Here is a 12,463-nt window from a genome sequence, read left to right on the forward strand (position 1 = left end):
ACGTTGTAGAGAGAGGATATTTTTGCAGAATTCTGCATGTAGTCTTAATTTGGTGTTTGCCCCATTTTGTGAATTCTCTCTCTCACTCGCTGTCTCTCTCTCTCTGTCTCTCTCTCTGTCTCTCTCTCTTTCTCTCTCTCTCTCGCTCTCTTTCTCTTTCTCACTCTCACTCTCTTTATCTTCCTCTCTCTAAAAGTCTTTGCTAAAGCACACACACATACTCACACACAAGGGCAGGTGGAGGGAGCTGAGGGGGGGCTGGGGTAGAGGCTTCTCAACCCATTAACTTCTCCGGGAGTTATTTGCCCGAGGTGATTAATATGTTGTCACCTCCGCTCTCCGAGAGAGGGGAGCGAGAGGGGGGGAGAAAGAGGGGGGAGAGAGAGCTTTCACCACACTGACGACCAGAGGGAAGAGGGGGGAGAGAGGGGGGGGGGAGAGCGAGGGGGGGGAGAGAGGGGGGAGAAAGAGGGGGGAGCGAGGGGGAGCGAGAGAGGGGGGAGCGAGAGGGGGGGAGAAAGAGGGGGGAGAGAGAGCTTTCACCACACTGACGACCAGAGGGATTCACACTGCTGTTGTTCTTATTCTTCTAGCTTCCTCCCTCTTGTCCCTTCCTCCCTCCCTCTTGTCCCTTCCTCCCTCCCTCTTGTCCCTTCCTCCCTCCCTCTTGTCCCTTCCTCCCTCCCTCTTGTCCCTTCCTCCCTCCCTCTTGTCCCTTCCTTCTTGTCCCTCCCTCTTGTCCCTCCCTCTTGTCCCTTCCTCCCTCCCTCTTGTCCCTTCCTCCCTCCCTCTTGTCCCTTCCTCCCTCCCTCTTGTCCCTTCCTCCCTCCCTCTTGTCCCTTCCTCCCTCCCTCTTGTCCCTTCCTCCCTCCCTCTTGTCCCTTCCACCCTCCCTCTTGTCCCTTCCTCCCTCCCTCTTGTCCCTTCCTCCCTCCCTCTTGTCCCTTCCTCCCTCCCTCTTGTCCCTTCCTCCCTCCCTCTTGTCCCTTCCTCCCTCTGCGGAAGGCTGACTATTTCTTTGTTTGTTTGTGGAGCAGGGCTTTTAAGGCCCTCCCGCGTGAGGCCAGGGGGGGGCGGCCGATATAGGAGACGAGAGGGAAGCGTTATTGGGGCTGATTGGTGAAGCCAGGGCACAGCTGTGCTGGTTTCTGGGTTCCTCTCTCCGGAGGACCGGGACTACAAAGTACTGCTGAAATTAAAGTCGGCCTCTGTGCTCTCCCTCTGAAGATTGACGCGCCCGACACTCATCTCCCTGAATTAAAGAGGTTCTGTCGAGACAAGAGCCCCCAGGACTCTCTCCTTCTCCTCTCCTCTCTCCCACTTCTCCTCCTCTCCTTTCTCCACCTCTTCTCCTCCTCTCGTCTCCCAAATTTGAAGTGTAACTGAGTCCCGATCATGTAGCCTGTCAACAGAACCCCTGCTGTATTGCAGAACTCTCTCCCTCTGCAGGGATTATCCCCTTCTCTCTACCCCTCTCTTTCTGTCTGCCTCTTTCTTTAGTTCTTTCTTTCTCTCTCTCTCGCTCTCTCACACTTTCTCTCTATGTCGCATTCTCTCTCACGATCTTTCTGTCTTTCTATCCCTCTCTCTTTCTCTCTCAGCTGCTGAACTCTAAAATTGTATTTTGTGACAGCATTTTGCATGACCTATCTGTAACCTAGAACCTATATGCTGTAGTATTACTAGCCATAGGGAAAAACCTGTTTAATTACAGTGTGATTACCATGTAATTACCTGCTATGTAAGTACAGGCAATTAAAAGGCACTTACCACTGTTAATTCATTTAATGGTACGAATACACAAGAAAATGTTAGCATAATAGTGTTAGTTGCTCCATAACTGCGTGTACTAACTCCTAGCCTGTTACAGGGCAATTCCATGTAGGTTATTCCACTGTTAGTTACTCACTATCTAATGTTAAAGTCTATCTCTTCACAGTCTCAACTCGTGATCTCAGCGTCCATGTTATTACATTTAAACTAGTTAAAAAGTTACCGATTTGAATTTTTTATACTTTATATATTTTTTATTATAAGTTGCAATTATTTTTAAATTTGAATTAAACATTTTGATTTTATATATATATACATATATAATATGTATATATATATACAGTGGGGAGAACAAGTATTTGAAACACTGTCGATTTTGCAGGTTTTCCTACTTACAAAGCATGTAGAGGTCTGTAATTTTTATCATAGGTACACTTCAACTGTGAGAGACGGAATCTAAAACAAAAATCCAGAAAATCACATTGTATGATTTTTAAGTAATTAATTTGCATTTTATTGCATGACATAAGTATTTGATCACCTACCAACCAGTAAGAATTCCGGCTCTCACAGACCTGTTAGTTTTTCTTTAAGAAGCCCTCCTGTTCTCCACTCATTACCTGTATTAACTGCACCTGTTTGAACTTGTTACCTGTATAAAAGACACCTGTCCACACACTCAATCAAACAGACTCCAACCTCTCCACAATGGCCAAGACCAGAGAGCTGTGTAAGGACATCAGGGGTAAAATTGTAGACCTGCACAAGGCTGGGATGGGCTACAGGACAATAGGCAAGCAGCATGGTGAGAAGGCATCAACTGTTGGCGCAATTATTAGAAAATGGAAGAAGTTCAAGATGACGGTCAATCACCCTCGGTCTGGGGCTCCATGCAAGATCTCACCTCGTGGGGCATCGATGATCATGAGGAAGGTGAGGGATCAGCCCAGAACTACACGGCAGGACCTGGTCAATGACCTGAAGAGAGCTGGGACCACAGTCTCAAAGAAAACCATTAGTAACACACTACGCCTTCATGGATTAAAATCCTGCAGCGCACGCAAGGTCCCCCTGCTCAAGCCAGCGCATGTCCAGGCCCGTCTGAAGTTTGCCAATGACCATCTGGATGATCCAGAGGAGGAATGGGAGAAGGTCATGTGGTCTGATGAGACAAAAATAGAGCTTTTTGGTCTAAACTCCACTCGCCGTGTTTGGAGGAAGAAGAAGGATAAGTACAACCCCAAGAACACCATCCCAACCATGAAGCATGGAGGTGGAAACATCATTCTTTGGGGATGCTTTTCTGCAAAGGGGACAGGACGACTGCACCGTATTGAGGGGAGGATGGATGGGGCCATGTATCGCGAGATCTTGGCCAACAACCTCCTTCCCCCAGTAAGAGCATTGAAGATGGGTCGTGGCTGGGTCTTCCAGCATGACAACGACCCGAAACACACAGCCAGGGCAACTAAGGAGTGGCTCCGTAAGAAGCATCTCAAGGTCCTGGAGTGGCCTAGCCAGTCTCCAGACCTGACCCCAATAGAAAATCTTTGGAGGGAGCTGAAAGTCCGTATTGCCCAGCGACAGCCCCGAAACCTGAAGGATCTGGAAAAGGTCTGTATGGAGGAGTGGGACAAAATCCCTGCTGCAGTGTGTGCAAACCTGGTCAAGAACTACAGGAAACGTATGATCTCTGTAATTGCAAACAAAGGTTTCTGTACCAAATATTAAGTTCTGCTTTTCTGATGTATCAAATACTTATGTCATGCAATAAAATGCAAATTAATTACCTAAAAATCAAACAATGTGATTTTCAGGATTTTTGTTTTAGATTCCGTCTCTCACAGTTGAAGTGTACCTATGATAAAAATTACAGACCTCTACATGCTTTGTAAGTAGGAAAACCTGCAAAATCGGCAGTGTATCAAATACTTGTTCTCCCCACTGTATATATGGATTATGACAGTGTATGCAGACTTTATACGTTTATATAGTGAAATATGTAACTAGAAATATATTCAATGTCCCATGTGCTCCTACTAGGAATGTATTATATGAAAAAGTATTTTGTTTAAAAAATATACAATATCAAAATATATAAGATGAAAAACAAATATCCATTGCTATTGACCTGTTTGTTTCTATTCTAGTAAATAAAACAAAGACTAGTAGGAAAACAACATGGAAGAAGAACGAACACACAACAAAACATAAAGGAAACCAACAAAAATGTAAAAAGAGAGGCCATTGTCAGGACCCCTTCTATCAAGGTCTACAGGGGAGGATGGAAGATGTTTTGGCTAAGCACCATAGCAATGGCCTAAACCAGTACGCCTCCAGTTTTAGGGACAGAGCGACACATAGCTTAGCCCTGGGACAAGCCTTGCTGGGCGGAAGAGACCAAGAGAGGTCATCATAAAACAATTGTATTTTTATAAACTTTTTTAAGTTTATGATTTCCAGAAACGAAAGAATGTATATATATTATATGTAATGTATATGTATGTTTAAAAAAAAATCAACAAAAAGAACAGAGATGTATAATGTGGCAATTTGGAAGAAGGGGAGGAGAGTGGTGACAGCCTTGCCCCGCCCCCACCCCTTCCCACTGCAGACCGGGGGGGGTTGTGAGGGCAGGCTGATGTGCCAGTGGGGGGGTTGCTTGTCCGCCTGACATGACTCTTATTTGGTCGTCATGGTAATAACGTTATGGTCACACCATAGCAACGACACCAAACGGCAGGCGAATGAGAGCTATGCTGCATCTTCCACACATGTCCTTGGTTTCATTGTTTGAAAGGTGAAAACGTGTGACATCACATACAAACTCTGACCCATTTGGGTCACGTTTACAGGTCAACCTCGCTCGGGCGGTCAACAATCTTTGACTATTTAGAATGAATTACTTCCTGTGGGTCATGTGAAAACAACAAGTGATGTCATATAAAGGGGGACAGTTAAACTCTAGTGTAGAGCTTCCTTCCACTTGAAAAACAGCTCCTCTACACGTTGCTCTTCCAGTCCACTTTGTATCTCTGTATCTTGAACTAAAAGACACCCTGAATGCTCCAATATCAAAGCCAAGGAAGTGTTTAGCAGAGAGGAAGCAGAGAAGCCTGTAAAAAGTCAGGGAACACCCACTCTATTGTATTTACAGATGTAGGATCTTCATTTGAGCCAGTCTCCTACAGCAGGAAAATAATCATACAGCAACAGGAAATTTGAATTATAATGTGGATTATAATGAATGGAGATTTTTGTAGCATCTGAAAAAATGTCCGTAAGGGAAAATCAAGCCTGAAATTTCAAAGTGGAAAAGACAAACTTCAGAAGCATTCTTAAACCTCAAATACACTACAAGTTTTAAATGTCCTGCAACAGAGTTTTAAATGTCCTGCAACAGGGTAATCAAATGAAGATCCTACATACAGTATGTAGATGTCCAGGGGGCATGTCTGCTGTCGACCACAACAGCCCCCCCCAAACCCCAGCGTTGCTACCAAAACATGTTGTTGTGGTGTTGTGGTTGAGGTGGCTGTGATGTGTAGTAAACAAACAGCTTCTTTTGTACATTGTGTCGGGGTGAGGGAGGTGGGCGGGTTGGATATGTAGCTATAAATTACAAACATGGGAGCTGTCTACACCCCCATCGACGTATCCCAACATTCACCCTATTCCCTATATGGTTCAATACTGGTCAAAAGCAGAGCACTATATAGGGAATAGGGAGTCATTTGGGATGCAGATTGACCATCCGTCTTAGATATGGGCTCAGGATCCTTCTGAGAGACAGAGAGAAGAAAGGGACGGTTCCGTCAGACGGGTCGCAAAACCAACTGATAAAGATGTATTAAATTCTCTTTTAAAACGTTCTATTTATATCGAGCTCTACTTTAGTAACATCCTTCTATATTTAAACATTGTACTAATAACATGTCAGACATGGTGGGGAAAAGTCCATTGTAGCCATTAACTAATGTTACATGTATTGTATTATCGAGTAAGAAAAAAAAAAAAAAACATTTATATATATGATGAATATAAATATATCTATTTGTGATCTGCAACCCTTGGAATTAAGTTCGCCCTTTGATTTTTGATTATCGATATTATGGTTTACATGGGCGTCGGACTTAATGCACTGTCGAACCATTCCTGGGACATTTCTATACCTGTGTAGTGTTATTACCTGTTTGTCTATTTACTCCTCCTTTGGTTCCGCTATTGAATGTAACTTCCAAAAACTTTTTATGTGAATGTCGTTATATATATATATATATATAAAAAAATGTCAAAGTACAATGTATATGCAGTACACTACAACAATGATAATATAGCAGAACGTTTCATCTGACATAATTCTGGACTTCAGAGCGTCACACCAATACGACTGGGGAGGGTATTTTACGTAGGAACACGTGGGGAAGGTATTATGTGGAACACACCAGTGCCCCTGCAGACAGACGTTCTCCAGATAAGAACCGTCATTACTGGATCAGTCAGAACTCTTCTGACGAGAACAAGAACACCAGGAGAGGAACATCGCAGATCAAATATGTTTTTAAATATTGATTTATTTTGTATTTATTCTTCTTCTCTCTCCTGAGGTGAAAGAGAGGGAGAGAGAGAGAGAGAGAGGGGGTGAGGACCAAGTGAGGGACTAGTGCTGAGAGTGGGTGGGGGGTGGGGGTGAGGGAGGGTTCTGACTCAGATTGAGACAAGGCACACCCTGATCTGTGTTGGAGGGGATTTGTGACCTATACTCAAGAGGGTTGAGGATCCAGCTTTGAAGACAGGGAATAAGGGGACTCCTTATCCCTCTTCTCTCTGATTGGAGGACAGGATGGTACTGTAAAAATCTGAGCTCTCTTTCCTTTCGGAGTTCACCTTAGCCTCTGCTGCACATCAAGCTTCCCTACACCACAATGAGCTGCTACCTCTGGACTCAGGTGTGACTGTATCTGACAGGCTGGTCTACGGACGTTTCCCTGGACTCAGGTGTGACTGTATCTGACAGGCTGGTCTACGAACGTTTCCCCGCAGTGTGATGGATGGAAGGTTCCAGATAAATAAACCCACTTTGCTGCATTCTTGTCCTCAGAGAAGACAGAGCGGGTATCTTCACAGGTGGACAGGGGGACAGGGGGACAGGTGGACAGGGGGACAGGTGGACAGGGGGACAGGGGGACAGGGGGACAGGTGGACAGGGGGACAGGGGGACAGGGGGACAGCTGTTTGTTTGTTAACATGTTAACTAACAGGTGTATGTTAGTTATGCATGTAGCATAAATAATGAGACCTGAACCAGTAAAGTGTGTGTGTGTGTGTTATAGAGAAACACCTCTGTCCACCTCTAACCACTCAATCTGTTGTTGTCAAGTTGTCATTGCAAAGCTCAAGGGACTCTTGATGTGAAGTCACATCTGCACGGGCACTGAGAGAGACAGTGACCTCATGTATTAACAAAGACAAGCAAACAAATAAATAAAAACTATGATGTCACTTCTAACAGAGATCTGGGAGCTGAGACTTTTAAGAGGTTTAACTTATCCTGATAATCTGATTCTACTGCTGTGTTATTGTTTTGGTCTGTTTCCTTCCTGTTTAGATGTAGACCTGCTGTTCAACCCTGGGGAAAGAGATGTATGATTAAAGTGGTTATAACATTTGTCCTGTGCACACGTTCACCACCGCACGCTTGTGAATATGTCGGTCTATCGGACTTACACATTCAAATAAACGTGCAGAAGTGAAATGTTAGTGCAGGGATACATTTTTGTCATTGAGCATAGAACATTGTTAATAATTTATATTCCCAGCACCGCTGAGAGCGGTGGTAGTGTGTCTGTGTGCTAATATTTGCTCTGAAATGGCTTAATTCTCATTTGAAATAAAAAAACGTAACTCTGCAAGACTTTGATGTCATAGAGGACCTTACGCAAACATGTGATTTAAGTGTGTAGATCTTGAGTTAGGATTTGGCCCAAACAAGTGTGAAGCAGCCTTCACTATAGCTCTGTTATTGTCTGAGGCTAATTACTGTACCGTACCCTACCCCTACCCGCTGCTCCTAAAGTTACGTATACCTCTGTGCACCCTAACCCAAAGCCCACATCCAACACTCATTCCAATGATGGCTTCCTGAAAATCCACAAGCTTCCTTACGAAAACCAAATGTCGGTTTCCTCGAACTTCCCGATTTGTTTACAACCTAAACCCTAATGCAAAATCCAGACCCAGATCATCTGAATCCAGAAACCTCAGTCCAAAACCCAACCCAGTTCAGACCCAGGTTATCCTGTAGTACCCGAACAAGCTCTCAAACCCCTGAGCCAAAACCACAGACCTACCTCCCCTATAGTTTATCCATTTCCGTCCCCATCCGTCACCATCCTAGTTCACAATGCCCTCTGCGGTCCCCCAAAGCACAAAGGTTAGAGTGGTGTAGGAGTAAGCTGACGCTGTGAAAGAGAAACCCTTCCATTCTGTGTGTGTCGGTCTGTCCATCTGTTTACGGCTTATAAATGTGGTACTTTTGTATTCCGAATGTACAGATGCTCCTTTTTCTGTCTATGTCAGAACGTTGTATTACTGGAAATTCAAAACGATGACTCTTCATGTGCTTCAAACACATCTATTTCTGTTATTTATTTCTTATTTTTGGGCAATTGCTCCAAGGTCATATAGATTAAAAGATGAGTAGGTAAACAAAATACATAGAGATATATTGATCAATTTCAAGAGATTACATGTTTGAGCTGTTCAGAAACTGTACTCTAACTTTGGGATTTGGTTTCTGTTCCGTTCTGTTCTACTTTGTGTATGCTTTCAATGTGCTTCAGAAATACAGTAATATTTATTATGATCGTTAAATTATTATTACAGTTATCATGATTACTGCAGTTATTAATAAATATTTCTTTCCTCAACGAGAGACTGGTGTCTTGGTCAACTGTTTGTGTGTGTGTGAGTGTGCTCGTATTGTATACAGTTGAAGTCGGAAGTTTACATACATTTAGGTTGGAGTCATTAAAACTTGTTTTTCAACCACTACACAAATTATATATAACAAACTATAGTTTTGGCAAGTCGGTTAGCACATCTACTTTGTGCATGACACAAGTAATTGTTCCAACAATTGTTTACAGACAGATTATTTCACTTATAATTCACTGTATCACCATTCCAGTGGGTCAGAAGTTTACATACACTAAGTTCACTGTGCCTTTATACAGCTTGGAAAATTCCTGAAAATTATGTCATGCTTTAGAAGCTTCTGATAGGCTAATTGACATCATTTGAGTCAATTGGAGGTGTACCTGTGGATGTATTTCAAGGCTTACCTTCAAACTCAGTGCTTCTTTACTTGACATCATGGGAAAATAAAAAGAATCAGCCAAGACCTCAGAAAAAAATTGTAGACCTCCACAAGTCTGGTTCATCCTTGGGAGCAACTTCCGAACAGATGAAGGTACCACGTTCATCTGTACAAACAATAGTTCGCAAGTATCAACACCATGGGACCACACAGCCGTCATACCGCTCAGGAAGGAAACGCGTTCTGTCTCCTAGAGATGAACGTACTTTGGTGTGAAAAGTGAAAATCATTCCCAGAACAATAGCAAAGGACCTTGTGAAGATGCTGGAGGAAACAGGAGGAAGGAAACAGGTACAACAGTCCTATATCGACATAACTTGAAAGTCCGCTCAGCAAGGAAGAAGCCACTGCTCCAAAACAGCCATGAAAAGCCAGACTACGGTTTGCAACGCACATGGGGACAAAGATCATATTTTTTGGAGAAATGTCCTCTGGTCTGATGAAACAAAAATAGAACTGTTTGGCCATAATGACCATCGTTATGTTTGGAGGAAAAAGGGGGACGCTTGCAAGCCTAAGAACACAATCCCATCCGTGAAGCACGGGGGTGGCAGCATCATGTTGTGGGGGTGCTTTGCTGCAGGAGGGACTGGTGCCCTTCACAAAATAGATGGCATCATGAGAAAAGAAAATGTGTGGACATATTGAAGCAACATTTCAAGACATTAGTCAGGAAGTTAAAGCTTGTTCTCAAATGGGTCTTCCAAATGGACAATGACCCCAAGCATACTCCCAAAGTTGTGGCAAAATGGCTTTAAGGACAACAAGGTCAAGGTATTGGAGTGGCCATCACAAAGCACTGACCTCAATCCCATAGAAAATGTGTGGGCAGAACTGAAAAAGCATGTGTGAGCAAGGAGGCCTACAAACCTGACTCATTTACACCAGCTCTGTCAGCGGAATGGGACAAAATTCACCCAACTTATTGTGGGAAGCTTGTGGAAGGCTACCCGAAACATTTGACCCAAGTTAAACAATTTAAAGGCAATGCTACCAGATACTAATTGAGTGTATGTAAACTTCTGACCCACTGGGTTTGTGATGAAAGAAATAAAAGCTGAAATAAATCATTCTCTCTACTATTATTCTGACAATTCACATTCTTAAAATAAAGTGGTGATCCTAACCGACCTAAGACAGGGAATTTTTACTAGGAATAAATGTCAGGAATTGTGAAAAACTGAGTTCAAATGTGTTTGTCTGAGGGTGTATGTAAACTTCCAACTTCAACTGTATACACAGGCATGTATGGTGGATGTTACGGGAGAGGGAATGCAACACCCTGCTACAACACAACTCCCTGTGGAGTGAAAGAGGACTGTAGATGTGAGTAAGGATGACAAAGGCAGAGAGTGGTACCGTTTACAAGGAATTTATTCCATCACACGGTAATTTTGGGGAAAAGGCGCTGGACGGAACCAAAGCAAAGAAAGTAAATATCAAAGCCCCCTCTCCTACCTTACCTGCCTACCCACTACTTACCTAACTAGCACCACCTGGTGCACTAACCAAAATACAGGGGATGGTCCGCCCAGGTCTTACCTAGTGTACATAGACAGAGTATATACTACGGGTATATGTATGCCCACAGGCCTCTTGCCTAAGCACTCCCAAGGTGCCTTCCCCTTCCTCCATGGGAACAAATGAAACAGAAAAGTACAAACAAATTCAATAATCAAAAAAGACCTTTGGGAAAAAACATACCTCCGCAGGACCGCTACAAAATACTTCACAAAAACCTGTTTCTCAGCAAAAACCAACCTACACCAACCAACCTAACCCTAACAACAACCAACACAGGCTATCACCCTCATCTCTCTTCTCTCAGCAATCATCTATTTTCTGAGCAACAGAACACTGGCTTATATTGCTTCAGAAGGAGTCTGATGGGATACAGCTGTATCCTGGTGAGGGGGCGGGGTCAGCTCCAATTAGCCATGGAGTCGACCAATCAGCTGCTTGGGGGATTCCAGGAAGCCATTTCCTGAAATACATACAAATACACAAACCACAACCCAGAAACTGGGGAACGTAACAGTGGAATAGTACCTTCTAATGGAAACTGAATAGTACCCTTCGGCATACGACTTCGATGGTCGACACAAATCTGTATTTCTAATAGGCTCTAGTTCAGTGTGCTAAAAAAGTATAGGGGCTCCCGAGTGGTGCAGCTGTCTAAGGCACTGCATCTCAGTGCTAGAGGCATCACTACAGACACCCTGGTTCAGCGGTCTAAGGCTCTGCATCTCAGTGCTAGAGGCATCACTACAGACACCCTGGTTCAGCGGTCTAAGACACTGCATCTCAGTGCTAGAGTCATCACTACAGACACCCTGGTTCAGTGGTCTAAGACTCTGCATCTCAGTGCTAGAGGCATCACTACAGACACCCTGGTTCAGCGGTCTAAGGCTCTGCATCTCAGTGCTAGAGGCATCACTACAGACACCCTGGTTCAGCGGTCTAAGACACTGCATCTCAGTGCTAGAGGCATCACTACAGACACCCTGGTTCAGCGGTCTAAGGCTCTGCATCTCAGTGCTAGAGGCATCACTACAGACACCCTGGTTCAGCGGTCTAAGACACTGCATCTCAGTGCTAGAGGCGTCACTGCAAACACCCTGTTTCGAATCCAGGCTCTATCACAACCGGACGTGATAGGGTGGTGCATAGGGTGGCGCAGTCCCATAGGGTGGCGCAGTCCCATAGGGTGGCGCAGTCCCATAAGGTGGTGCAGTCCCAAATTCATATTCAATTACTATAAATATTCAACTTTAATAAAATCCCACATGCAATACACCAAATGAAAGCCACACTTGTTGTTAATCCAGCCAACGTGTCAGATTTCAAAAAGGCTTTACGGCGAAAGCAAACCATGCGCTTATCTGAGGATAGCACCCCACCAAACAAACACATTACATTCATATTTCAACCCGCCAGGCGCGACACAAAATGCAGAAATAACGATATAATTCATGCCTTACCTTTGAAGATCTTCTTTTGTTGGCACTCCAATATGTCCCATAAACATCACAAACGGTCCTTTTGTTCGATAAATTCCGTCGTTATATCTCCAAAATGTCAATTTATTTGGCTCGTTTGATCCAGAAAAACACTGGTTCCAACTCGCGCAACATGACTACAAAATATCTAATAAGTTACCTGTAAACTTGTTCCAAACATTTCAAACAACTTTCCTAATACAACTTTAGGTATTTTTTAACATAAATAATCGATCAAATTGAAGACGGGATAAACTGCGTTCAATACCAGACGAAAACAAAGTGGAGCGAGCTTTCAGGTCGTGCGCCCCAA

At 43.8% G+C, this 12,463-nt stretch overlaps 1 protein-coding gene across 1 annotated transcript in view; it reads left to right on the plus strand.

Moving 5' to 3' along the window:
• The window catches only part of LOC139580384 (RNA binding protein fox-1 homolog 3-like), a 995,419-nt gene extending 986,712 nt beyond the window's left edge, over window positions 1-8,707 (plus strand). Inside the window, exon 16 of the mRNA XM_071409011.1 lies at window positions 3,924-8,707. Within this exon, the coding sequence (XP_071265112.1) occupies window positions 3,924-3,926 (3 nt within the window). The 3' untranslated portion in view covers window positions 3,927-8,707. The remainder of the gene's footprint in view (window positions 1-3,923) is intronic.
• The last annotated feature ends 3,756 nt before the right edge of the window (window positions 8,708-12,463 follow it).

This window comes from Salvelinus alpinus, chromosome 7, assembly GCF_045679555.1.
Source record: "Salvelinus alpinus chromosome 7, SLU_Salpinus.1, whole genome shotgun sequence".
Lineage (NCBI taxonomy): Eukaryota > Metazoa > Chordata > Actinopteri > Salmoniformes > Salmonidae > Salvelinus > Salvelinus alpinus.